This window comes from Astatotilapia calliptera, chromosome 15 (assembly GCF_900246225.1).
Source record: "Astatotilapia calliptera chromosome 15, fAstCal1.2, whole genome shotgun sequence".
NCBI classification, from domain to species: Eukaryota; Metazoa; Chordata; class Actinopteri; order Cichliformes; family Cichlidae; genus Astatotilapia; species Astatotilapia calliptera.
The window spans coordinates 11,428,069-11,441,334 of NC_039316.1; the positions used below are offsets into that span (position 1 = coordinate 11,428,069).

A 13,266-nucleotide genomic window follows, 5' to 3' on the forward strand; every position below is an offset into this window, starting at 1 on the left:
TTACCAGGCTGCCTGTTTCCTCCGCAAAGTCCGTAATTCTTTCTTTTATTGATAGGTTTTCCAAGTCAGCCCATTTTATTGCCCTAGACAAACTCCTAATTGATCATGTATTCAGGCACCACGGCATCCCTACGGCAATTGTCCTCAATCCACTTCACAGGTCTGGAAGACCTTCTGTACTGCTCTTTGAGCCAAAGTCAGCCTCAGCTTTGGATATCACCCACAATCTAATGGACAGACCAAGAGGCTCAGCCAGGTGTTGGAATCAGCCCTCCACTATGTCACCACACAAAACCCGGTAATTTGGTCTCTGAATCTTCCTTGGTTAGAGTATGCACAAATTGACTTAACTCATCTAGAGCCTTTTGAAGCCTCTCTGGGTTATCAGTCATCCCTGTTTCATGAGAATGATGTTGATCTTACATTTGCACTCCGACTTAGGAAATGGTACTAAAGGCTGTCGCTACACAGATGAGAACTAAGAGCACCCACTTCAAAGTACACTCCAGGCCAAAAAATGACTCGCTGCTAGGGCCATTCACCCACAAGCTCACCCCAAGCTACACTGGACCCTATGAAGCTGAGACTGTCACCAGTCCTACGGCAGTTTAACTTAAACTCCCTGCATCTATGTGCATACATCCCACGTTCCATGTTTCCCAAGTCAATCCCGTGGACTCTAGTCCCCTGCCCCCGCCACATACTCTTGTCTTGTATTTGCTTCTCTGTGTTAATAATAAAGCTTGTGAAAACCTTAACACTGTTCCATTTGTGTCTGCACTTGGGTCCACTCCCACATAATGGCCTCCGAGCCCTCTTGACACTAGTAGCTTAATATTCTTTTAAACTTTTAGAAGTTCAGCAGCTGACAGCAAGTTCAGGCTGGTTTGTGGCATTCTTGTGGCTTTAACTGTTAGATGTCATAGAAGCTGAGGCAGTTGGCACAGCTGGCTAATTGTCTGTGGCTCATAACAATGACTTGAAAGAAATATGTAACTTATGTAAGAGGAAGGCACTTAAATGATCAATACCCCCTAAACAGCTACATTCAAGATCAATATAGTGTAAGGATTTGCCAGGGGAATGGATTAATGGAGGAAGTGTATAAATGTCAGCGTAGACACATCACTGAATATATGTGCATTGGATGAGTGTTGAAACAAAATTTACTGGCCCAGAGCTGTTTGCGTAATTACTGATGTGGTAAGGCTTTTCCTCTTTGTTTTCTTTCTATTGTTGCCACTCTCTCTCTTCCCATCTTGTCTTAATCATTACCTTTTCTTACTTTTTATCGCTCTTTCTTTTTCAGTCTTTCTTAACTGCCCTCCTTCACTTTTGCTTTCTTGTTGTAGGTGCTGTGTTGTGCAGCCAAAGCCGTTTCTTCCTCAGAACGCACTCTTGAAAGGCTATTCATGTATTCTTCAATGACACCCTATTACATTTGTGTGAGAGGCTGTGTGTGTGTGTGTGTGTGTGTGTGTGTGTGTGTGTGTGTGTGTGTGTGTGTGTGTGTGTGTGTGTGTGTGTGCGTGTGTGTGAGTGAGAGAGAGAGAGAGAGAGGGAGAGAGGGAGATGCAGAAAGAAAAATAAAGAGAGAGAAAGGTATTCCAGGGGGGCCATGCTACAGTGCCATCTGTATGCAAATCTCCTCAGACTTTGGTAAACTTTGATCAAACACTCAGGCCTTCTTTTCTCTTGCTGTACTCCCTCCCTCTTTTCCTCCCTCCCTCTCTTGCTTAGCTGTCCACTATGTGTTCTGCAATTACTGTAGCTCCACAGCTCTTTGTCACGGCTGCATATTACTCAGCTAGGGCAATGAGTTCCCTGGAGGAACTGCCTCCACCACGCGCACACCTCCATGTTTTCTGCCCCAATACCCCCCGATACCCTCCTTGTTTCAGGCTGTACCTACAATAAGCCCAACACACACCATTTCTGAGCACCTGCGACCGTGCTGGACTCCATAACAGATGGTGACACCCCTTCACCCCCATCCCCTGCCCCTTACACGCATGCACGACACACACAGATAAAGGGGCTCTCGCCATACGGAGCTTATTGTGGCACATGTGTGATGGGCATGCCATTGCGCAGAGCTTGGCCACATTTCATGCACACACACACACACTTGTGCATGGATACATACGCTATTGTATTCCTACATTTAGGAAGGTTAATATGTTGAATACAGATCTGGTGTCCAACAGCACAATGGAAACGTTGTGGCTAGTCTTAATGGCGGGGGTAATGAAGATCTCAAAGTAGATGACACAAACCCGCAACATGCCACACCATCTCCTGTGTAGCTTTAATGCACATCCATCAGTGGGGTCTAAGCCCATTAGAGTTGCATCGTGTGTGTGTGTGTGTGTGTGCCTGTGTGTGTGTGTGTCTGAGCAGTTCAGGCCAGGCAGTCAGCGGGCAGAGAGATAATGGATATTAATCAGGCAAAAGCCATGGCCATATGTCTGTTTAACGCAGAAGATGGCTACTCCCTTCTAAAACAATTAGCCTAATTTTAGAGAGCAGATAGCTTAGCAGGGAGCGTGAATGGCTGTCTGTTGCTCTGTGTTAGCCCTGTCATGGACTGGTGACATGTCAAGGGTGTACCCTTAGTCTCGCCCAAAGTCAGCTGTAATATCCACCCCACTAATGTCAGGTTGGCTAAGTTGTTAAGGGAAAAGGTTGTTAAATTGCAACTGGAACATGTGAGATTCAAGAAGAAGCATGTAAAACAATGCATGAGCATATCTGAGCCAGTCAGGTTTATCTGTATTGGCAGGGGGTTTGGTGCTGAACACTATGAGGTGAAATTAAAGTTAATCTTACCATCTGAACCAAACAACTTCTCTCTGCTGTGATATGTTGTTTTTCTTTTTACCCCCATTTATTTTTCTGCGTTATTGTCTATGAGCTTGTTTTTATCCTATAACCAGGCAGGATAAGTCATTAGGCAGATGGTAAGGGGAAGTCCCATGAGAGGACACACACATGCACGCACACACAGGGTCTCCTATCCTGTACGCACACATTTACAGTTAGTATGCACAAAGACACCAGACCCCTGTTATGTAATCCACCAGTGCCACTCCCCCACTGAGAAGCTCAGTGTTGTACTGTCTCAACTCCCAAACAAAGTCATCTGTCTTCATATACCCCTGTCTCTCACATAGGCCTCATACCTTAGGACCATCTTGGTTCTGCAAGTAGCTAAATGACAATTGTGCTTCTGAAAAATTAAACGCCGGAGTGTTCGTTCTAGAAAGGAAGTAATATATCACTTTTGGTGAAAGAGAAACAATCATTGATCATGTTGTCCTATCTATTTTTTTAAAGGGATTACTGCAATTCATCAGCAGTGTGTATTTTATGTTGTATTAGTGCACTTCTCTCTTTCTTATACCCTCTGTGAGCACACTGCTGTGCTAAATGGCTATACAGACCGTGGCAACAGATTTCTCTTTCAGCCATCTCCAGAGAGCGCCTGAACAGGCTCGTGAAAGGCGCATATTTGGGCTAAGGCCCAACACAGGATGCACAGAGGGAAGGAGGAGAGAGAAAAAGGGGAAGAGCAGGTGGGGAGGGGCAAAGCCATGTGGCCTATGTTGGTAAACAGTATCCAGCCTTGTCCTGGCATCGTGGCAGGCAGCGCACAACACCGGAGATATCAGGCGCCGGGGCCACACACAGACCACAACAAAAGGTAGACACACATTTGCATTCATACACACACACACTCGGGCAGAAATACACAGACTACTAACAGACAAATAAAAGCCTCACTCTCGTGTCTGCCACTCAGCAGCTGCTCCAGTTTCCATAGCAACAGCCTGAACAATGTAGTAGGAAGAGCTGCGCTGGTGAGAGAGGAAAATAGAGAGGTGTGTGTGTCTGTGTGTGTGTGTGTGAACTGAAGTGAGTGAGTGTGTAGGTGTGTGTGTGGGTGGGTGTGAGAGGCTATGCAGGGGGAGGTAGCTGCAGGGTGCGGAGACAGAGAGCATTCAGAAGACACTCGCTTTCTTTGTCAGGATGAGTCTTTGAGAGCAGCACAACAAATACAGAAATGTGGAGGCAAACAGGGAAGTAAACAGATTGAGGCAGATATGAAAGGGTGACGAGGTTAAAAAAAAAAAAAAATCCACAAAGGCAAAGATGAAGATTTTATGATATCTATTTATTTTTCAAAATGAGGTATTTCAAAGTGCTATGAGTTGCAGCACTAAATGTACATTTTAAATTGAAAAAAAAAAAAAAACAAACACAAAAAAACAAACATCTTATATCTGTTTACCCAGTTCTATGCACCCGATAGCAAATATAAACAAAAAAAAAGGAAGAAAGAAAAAAAGGCCAGGTACATGAGGATAGAACACATTTTCTGTACAAAAGAATTATTTGAGATAGAAGAAAAAATGACGAGATAAAGTGATATCTACCAGGAACTCATTTTCATACGAAAATATAAGTATCAAATTTAGTATGTATCAGGTTCACACTAAAAGCATAAAAGGTGTGTTGAATTAGTAATATAATACAATACAAAGAAAGGGAAGAGAAAGAAAACAATATATTGTTATATTACAAAGTTTCATGACTCTCAAAATTGAGGCCTTACAGTACTTTTAAAGGTATATAAACTTCCAGTCTAAATGTTGGCAGCTTTCTGACATGTGTATATATATATAAAAAAAGAACAAGGACAAACTGTATTACAAAACAAGGCAGATCTGAGTGTATTTTGTCTGTACACTATTGTTATATACAAAAGTGTCGGCTAGCAAGGTGCGCAGTTATACATCCACTGACTTGGTTTGAGCACCAGTGTGAGAAGAGTGAGGGAAAGAGGACCTGTAGTGGCATTGTTTATGTGACACCTCAGTCATCAGTCTTTTCAGTTTTGCAGTGGTGAAGGCAAAGTAAGTGTGCACTTCTTCTTGTACATGAACTCTCCAAGCAAAGTGCCCTCCAACACCCGTCCCTGTGGGAATAACTAGATTCCAGGCTGGTGTCACAGTGAGTACAAAAAAAGTACAAATAGAAATTATATTTTTTCAAAAACAGAAGAAGGGAAGACCAAAAAAAGTGTCCTCTCTCCTTCCTCATGCTTTTTTGTTTTTCGTGTGTGTGTGTGTGTGTGTGTGTGTGTGTGTGTGTGCGTTTTTAATCTTTCTTTAATGTGACTGGATTGAAAAAAAGTAAACCCTAAACATTCTTAACGTCAACAAATGTGCAAAAAAAGTGGCGGCAGTGAAAGTCCGAGCATCCCCCCGCCCCCGGCACCCCGCCCCTCCAAGGTGTGTGTTGACATCTGAACATAAACATCCTCTGAGATGTTGTGTTGGTGTGTGCACGTGTGCAACAAATATGAAGGCCTCTGTGTGCATCTTCTTGTGTATCAGACTTGAGTTGATGCAGAGGGGTGGGGGTGGGGGGGGTCGTCCAGGGTATATTGTGAGTGTTTGTGTTGTAGCACTTGTCTGTTAGCGAGTCCTTGCGTGCTCCAGCCTGCGCATCAGCTGTTGCCTCCGGACCTGGAGCCTTTCTTTCTCTTGCTGGAGCCTCATCTCTTCCGTCTCTAGCGAGTTCACATATTCAGTGGCCTTCTTAAGGATGAGCACCTTCGCCGCCTTCTCATTGTGCGCCAGCTCCGGCACGTGGTCGCGCAGCGTCAGGAAGCTGGATCGCAGGTCGTTGCGGCGCTGGCGCTCCAGGATGTTGTGGTTGCGTCGGCGCTCGCTGTCCTCTGAGTCGGAGCTGCCTCTCGGGCTGCTGTCCCCGCTGGAGCTGCGCTTGCTGCGCACCCCTGATGTGCTGGTGACTGAACTGCAGGATGAGGAGGAAGATGAGGAGGATGAAGAGATGGTTCTGGAAGGAAGGCGCAGGGCATCAGACATCTTTTGCTTCTTTGGAGGCGGGGTTGGGTCATCGTCTGAAGCATAGGGTGAGGGGGCTGCGTAGTTATGTTGCTGCTGGTGGACTGAACTTCTCTTCAAGATGAGCTCCTGAGGAGCCCGGCTGACGAATCGACTCACCACACCGGAACCGGACCCTGAGACTATTCCTTTTGCATCTTGACTTTTGGGGTGTACAGAGATGGTGACAGTGCCTGACGCCATGGGTGATGCCTTGGTGATTGTAGAGCGCCTCTTCTCTACTGTGACTACATCAATCTCCTCCTCATCTTCTTCTTCTTCTTCCTCCTCCTCTTCTTCTTCTTCGTCTTCCTCTTCTTCGTCTTCCTCTTCTTCGTCTTCCTCTTCTTCATCTTCGTCTTCCTCTTCTGAGAAAAGAAAACAACGTGAGTGATTAATTGCTCTGACACAGCACTATTCCATCTGTGTGTGCCAGCAAGTGGCAGGTATACATGTGAGCGAGATCAAGGTGTAGGAGAAAGAATGTTGCTCAATACTGTTTGCACAAGCAGAAACCTCTTAATGCTTAGTGTCAGTCATTTGGTAACTAATCTATTCTGCAGGAATTGACACGTTCAGTGTCAGCGCTGAGCAGACAGGCTGGATTTCTGCATTTCATTCTCCCTCCCTTATTCAAAACTTTCTTAATCTTCTCTGGAGATAAGACAGCTTTAGTCTGGTGCTTTCAGTCTATCGGCACACCTCCACTCACACTGAAAGTGTGCCAGTAGAATCAGATGCATTAAGAACTTAGGTTTAACTCTGACCTCTAAAGTTAAAAACCTCATTTCCACCTGAGCTCTTGATCTTAATACATGTGCTAATGTTGAGATGAGCAGGTGACCCTTATCATCCACGGGTGCTTTTGGAGGTGACAAGAAGTGACCAACCAGAAGCAGAGCGTGAGACCCCATTAAAATGCCTTTGTTATAATGGCTCCCATTATCAGCTCAGGAGCATCTGAGGAGTGTGGCATTTTACAGCTTATGGTAACCCACTTCAGACACTACTGCACCAGAATGTCTGAACACATGCTGCACACACACACACACACACACACACACACACACACACACACACACACACACACACACACACACACACACACAGATGTTATTCCTGTCATCACAACAAAGCTGGCCACAGCTGGCTGGATGAGGGGGTGTCCCTGATTTTGCCACATGTGTGGCTGAGATTTAGCTCTTGTTGTTTGAAATTCAGAATGGAACAACTCTTTAATTGAGGTGGAATGGAATATAAAGAGAAGAAAGTCAATTCATGTCTGAGCAGATATTAGTTTCAGTTTGTAAACAGGAAAATGAAGAGGAGCAGTGCCTGACCCTGCTTTTCCTGCGAACTGCTTCTGTTTTTTGTTTGTTTGTTTTTTTAAATGGGGGTCCTCACAGTTTATCTTTTAGGGTCAGTTTCCCCTTAATGTAAAAGTGCAGAAGGCGTGCTGCACAACGAAGAATGGGTCGCTTCAAACGCCAGAAGCGCATCGGGGCGGCAGTGTGCGCTGGACGGTGGGGCGGCAGGCGATCGGATCACCACCCTTTAAGCTCCAGACCTGGAGGGGCGCCAGGGAGACAGCTGTCGAGATGGAGCGCTTGTTCAAAGCTGTCACCCCCCTCCCACACACACACGCACACACACGCCTAAAAGAAGCTCTCCTCCGTCCTCTTTTATTCGCTGTAGAGGAGGTGTTTGGCAAGGTTGGCTGAGTCTATCCTCTGTGCCAAGCTGGGGGGCTTTGTACTACAGTTCCACAACGAAAACACGCTGATAAGGGCTGGTGTTTGTTTAGGGAACTTATAAAAGACCGGTGATGGAAGTCTTAGTTTTTAAGTACACATAACATTCATTACCCAATCTAAACACATCTAACATTATGATCCTGACACAAATCCCGTATTTCCGTTTTAGACATTATTTCTTGTTTTCTCTTTCTGAGTATTAATTTTAGATATCCCCTCATGTCGGGCGGCAGTTGGCTCAGACTGTCTGTCTCAGACTGTGGAGTAAGTGTCAGTTTGTCACCCACTGTGCGCAAATTGTCCCTCAATTCATGCGTAATGAAAGCGTTCACGGTACCGTGAACCTGACACTTTATCAGCTCATCGCATTATTAAACACCTTTTCATCTCCTCCCACAACCTGGTCTGACTGTGTGTGTGTGTGTGTGTGTGTGTGATGTCTTTTTGTTTTGCTCAGATGCCAGCTGAGTTCAGTAAGTCACAGAATTCCCCATTTTACCGCCATCTGCCGGATGGAGACCTTGTTGATTACATAAACCTCGTTCACTGTGTCACTACTCCACTGCGCGATCGTGTGTGTGTGTGTGTGTGTGTGTGTGTGTGTGTGTGTGTGTGTGTGTGTGTGTGTGTGTGTGTGTGTGTGTGTGTGTGTGTGTGTGTGTGTGTTATGTCTAACGAGGTAATCCGATTCTAGACCAGTCATATGAACAATCTGCACTCACTCCGATTTGTTAGGGTAGGGGCTTACAACAAAAACAACAGCAACGACAACAACCAACACAATACTACTACTGATAATAATAATAATAATAATAATAATAATAATAATAATAATAATAATGATAATAATAATAATAATAACAACGTCTTCAAATCCTTACCAGAGTCATTAGGCGCGCTCCCGTGCACCGTGGATGTTTTAATGGTCCCAGATGAGTCCCTGGTGCTGTTTTTCTTGTTGATCGGGAAAGGGAACACTACTGTGGGGTCCACACACTCTGACATCGAGTTGCGGCTCACCACCTCCTGCGCCTTGACGCACACACTCCTGCTGCCTGCTGTCGCCGTGGAAATAGCTTTGCCGAGTTTCTCCGTAACCACCCGTTCCAGCTTTTCCCTGGCAGAAAAGCCACTCCACATACAGTCCTGGATGATGATGCTGTTGGGATTAGAATCCAAAGCGGAGCCGAACAGATCGTCGGATGCTCCCCATATATCGTCCCCAGGCAGGAGCAGCAGCTCGGATGCCCAGTCCAGTGGGTCCCCTAACCCGAAGCCAAGGGGGTCTGCTTCCAGCGAGGCAGTTGCCGGCTCTCCCGGTAGCGCGGCGCGGCTTGGAGAGAGGGGCGGAGTGGGCAGCAACTCGAATTTCTTCCAGATGTCCTCCCCCGGTGGCGCAGAGTCGGGACCGCAGAAGTAGAAGTCCTCATCCGGATAGAAACACGGTTGTAAGGAGTCAAACTCCAAATCGGAGTTTTTACTTATGATCGCCGGCATTCTATCCCACAATCGAAAAACCTGTGAAGAGACAAAAGATGATTTAGTCCTCAGTGAAAGAGCGTCTCGTCACATTCCTTCTCTCCTCTATCACACCTGAAAACGGCACTGTAGAAAGAGCATGAGCCAAAGCCCACACACAGACCCAGTCTGCTTGACTGAATTCCGCACTAACTCTTTTGTGGGGTTTAAAAACCACAAAAATCTCAGAGGAGAATGTGCGTAAATGTGACCATGACGCACAGGCGGTGCAAAATGACTTTTGACGTACGATTCGCTAAAGACCCCCCAAGAAAAAAGATTAAGAAACAAAAAGCATGCTTACCAAAAAAAATCAATCAATCAAATGACAACAATGAAATCGAGCAGACACTATGTTTTGCCTAAAATGGGAGAGAATAATAACACTCGTACGTTAAGCTGCTGAAGTGTTAAGACACTCACCTTGTCCTGGCTTGGGATGATGTACGAAATAAAAATTTCTCGTATCTCGCAGTCAGTAATACAGAGACCAGAATGTGAGCAGTCATCTACTTTGGGAGCAAACACAGTCCTCTGACACACTTTCTGGATGGCCACAGAGTGTTATACACTCAGTAAAGCGCTAGGAAGCTCCTCCCTCTCAAAGCGGGGGTCGGGCTTTCGTTTTGATGGACGCGGGAGACAGGAGCTTTCTTTCAAGGTGAATGGAGAAAACAGCCTAAACATCGTGAGCAGGAACGAAAGCCGGGGGGGATGAAAAAGGTTAAAGGATGCAAAAGAAAAGTGTAAATGAGAGAGTATTCTCATCATGCATTATTGATACACTCAGACAAACTGTCTTATCTGTTCAATGGGGTGTCATAGGAAACTGAAGCAGAAGCAAAACAAAGTGCAAGCTGGTGTTAGTGAGCTTTACCCCAAGTGTTTTATCTCTGTTTAAAATTAATTAATTGATTATTAATTGAGTTTTTGAGTTGAGAAAACAAAATAAAACAAAAGAAGAAACATTCTGGGATGGAAGTAACAAAAACCAACATAATACATTAATCTTTTATAAAACTCATTTTAGAACAGGGTAAGACTCAGCTTTATAAATGCAATCCATGTGTTTATGTATTTGTTTAAGTTGTTACGAACACGAGTCAGTAATTCAAAATTATGTTAAGAGATGTTTTCCTGCACAGCAAACCCTCCTGGCCGTGTAGCTGTCCTGTAGAGCTCTAAATGCCATCTTCTCTTTTGTCTGTGGACCACCAGCATCTCAGGATGAAAGACAAAGTAGGGCTCACTGCGCCCTCACACGGACACACCCCAAAACAACAGTGGAAACGCGCTCTAACACGACCGAGCGAGCAAGACAAAGACATAAAAACACCAGATCGGGTTTTTTTCTCTCCGCCAAAATTAAAGACAGAATGCAAGTCGGGAAAAATACCAAACTTCTCCTGGGTTTGAAGGAGGAGCATTTTCAGGGACAACCGGCTGTGCAAGAGAGATTTCAGCTGTCTCCGGGATAAGACAAAATTCAAGAAGAGCTTGTTACGTAACCCCAAGCAGTGGTTGTAGTTGGAGTCATTCCCGTTCCCTTTTTAATGACAGCTTTAGGAAGAATGGCGCATCTGTAATTATGCGCACAGGCACAGGCGTACACACACAGTCCTGATACTGACTTGCAGAGAAAACGTTTACAAAGCAGATTCCGGTTCAACGCCAGCTGTGGGCAGGAAGAATGACGGCTTCCAGTTATTTTCAGACAAACAATGGAAGATGATAAAAACAGCATTTAATATTTTGAGATTCTATCCTTTTTTCCTCTTATGAACAATTGATATTAATCATACACGTGACTGCAATGATATATTTCTTAATGAATAAAAAAAAATGATGTTTTAAATTTAGAGCTACCAGACATTTCATAACAGAAAAAGTCCATTTTAGTTTATCAACAAACTTTTTTTTTTTTTTTTGTGAGGGGTTGAGGTTGAGTTCAAAGGACTAAAGCCAGCGAAAAGTGAGAATCTGCAGCTGTTTGGTGTACGGAGTAGTAGGGAGTTTCCTGGGACTTTTTATGCAGCTCCCAGGAACATGGAGAGATGGGGGTTTGGAGTAAGAAACGCCATGAAATCATGGTTCTTGCCAGTTAGATCCTTTTTATTTCTCTCAAACTACTGTTGAGCTTGACCCTTCGGCAGCTTCCTCTGCTGTGAAACAGGGCAGCGAGTGGGAGTGAGAACAGAAGGGAAAGGGTTTTTTTTGTATTTATTTATTTATTTATTGTCCACTGTGGATCAGTTGAGCACAGGAAGCTGTTTACTGCTCCTATGGACCAAAAAAAAACAACAAACTGTCAAAGAAAAGTAATGCTGGTTTCATGGTGTTATGAAGTGTCTTGGCATAGAGTTAAAACACTTGCTGAACCAGATGAGATGAAGAAATGCACACACACATTTCTTTGCATTGAAATTGCCCAGATGTTCTTAAAATGTTATCACCTGTTATTTGAAGTATAACAGAAGAAAGCTATTCTCATTCCCAGCCTAAATAAGATAAAGAGGCAACTCCAGCTCTTTCCCTGAAGTTGTCAACTATAAATTAATGTGTTGCTTAATATGTAGCTCACTAGAATCCATAATTACATAGACAAAAAGACAGATTTGCCAGAGGTGGAAAAATGCTGGAGGAATAATGCTTTCCTTGTTTTTATGACAATTTGCATGCCCAGTGCCCCCTCCCAGCATTCACCACTGGACCGGGACATGGATGGTTAAGCAATTAGGCCAGTTTTGATAAAAGATTCATAAGTCACCCCAGTGGATAGCGCAAATACAAGCATGTTGTGAGTAAATTCTACTGCTTTGACAGGCTGTGTACGGTCAGAGAGCACTCATACGATATTAATATTTGAATTGTGCGCATCAGAATGTGTGTGTGTGATGGCTGCGTACGTGTGTGTTGATTCTTACTGATGTCACATATCATTCAGAGCAAACATTCAGTGATGTAGTGGACTTGAAGATATAGTATACGTGATCACATCACCATGACTTGCAAATATTCACAAGCCTTCCACGGTGTATGTTCTCCTTGAGTGTTTTGGAAATGAAATACAGACTTGTTTACTTATTTAAAACATTGTATACATGTATGTTAGATGTGTATGATTAAAACACATGGTTTATTGACTTTAAGTCCTAATTTAAACTAGGCTTCTGTTTTAAATCACTCCTGCCCGGTGATATTGAAAATCTGTATGTTTCATATGGGTATTTCAGCATGTTTTTGCAAGTATCTACATCTTTAAGGTGTATTTAGAGTCGAGACAGTCGTTTCACAGTGTCATCACTAGAAAATCCTTGTACAAATCCAGCAATTTCAGGTCATAAATTAACCTGTGCTCTGCTCAGTCTGTGTAAGGCATTGAGTCTCTTTTTCTGTAATCGTGTCAGGTCAGGTTGCACAGTGGCAATCCTCTGCTAAAACAAACCAATTCCAAGAAGAGGCCGTATTTGTTCTCGATCCACACCATTAGATTTCAGCTCCAGCAAGTCCCCCATCCCATAGACCACACCTAAACAGCAGAGCCTACACACCCACCCCTTCCCCCAACACCTTCACATTTACCTAACCCGCCCAAGGTAAAATAGGTGGTAACCTTATCCCTAAGGTCCACCTGAGGAAGCAGTGTCTGAGATCTAGTGGCATCTAGTGGTTAGGGTTACAGACTGCAGCCAGAATGCCCTTCGCTTCACCCTCCCCTCACAAATGTTTTAAGGAAATTTCACTAAAAATGCACACATACACAAACACACACATGCAGGAGACTCTCTTTAGAGCCAGTGTTTGGTTTGCCCATTTTAGGCTACTGTAGAAACAAAGAGGTGCAAAATGTAACGATTCAAGTAAAAGGGCCTGCTACATCTGTAGAGCTAGAATAGATTGGGTAGAGGAACAGCTGGGAGACGATATGGGTATATCAGTATAACAGTCAACTCCAATAAGGCTGATTTTTTTGAATGCCTTCAGAGTTTGATGATCAACCTGCGGAAACTGTATTTAACAAATATAAACTCATTTAAAGGTTTTGGCTCTTGATGTAACTTTGAGCTTTGGTGCTTTTTTTT

General features: G+C 44.1%; 1 protein-coding gene across 1 annotated transcript; it reads right to left on the bottom strand.

The window, feature by feature from the left end:
• Nucleotides 1-4,282: 4,282 nt before the first annotated feature.
• Nucleotides 4,283-9,984, bottom strand: mycn (MYCN proto-oncogene, bHLH transcription factor). The gene is made up of 3 exons (XM_026143198.1): nt 9,608-9,984; nt 8,548-9,184; nt 4,283-6,280 (listed from the first exon to the last, which is right to left on the bottom strand). The coding sequence occupies exons 2-3, from the start codon at nt 9,161-9,163 to the stop codon at nt 5,481-5,483; spliced, it is 1,416 nt and encodes a 471-aa protein (XP_025998983.1). The 5' UTR covers nt 9,164-9,184; nt 9,608-9,984; the 3' UTR covers nt 4,283-5,480.
• Between the last annotated feature and the right edge of the window lie 3,282 nt (nt 9,985-13,266).

Bases quoted from the DNA above. Each gene is read 5' to 3' on its own strand.
- mycn (XM_026143198.1), bottom strand. From the start codon at position 9,163: ATGCCGGCGATCATAAGTAAAAACTCCGATTTGGAGTTTGACTCCTTA. The intron at 6,281-8,547 runs GTAAGGATTTGA...TTCTTTTCTCAG, and splicing joins GAGCGCGCCTAATGACTCTG to AAGAGGAAGACGAAGATGAA.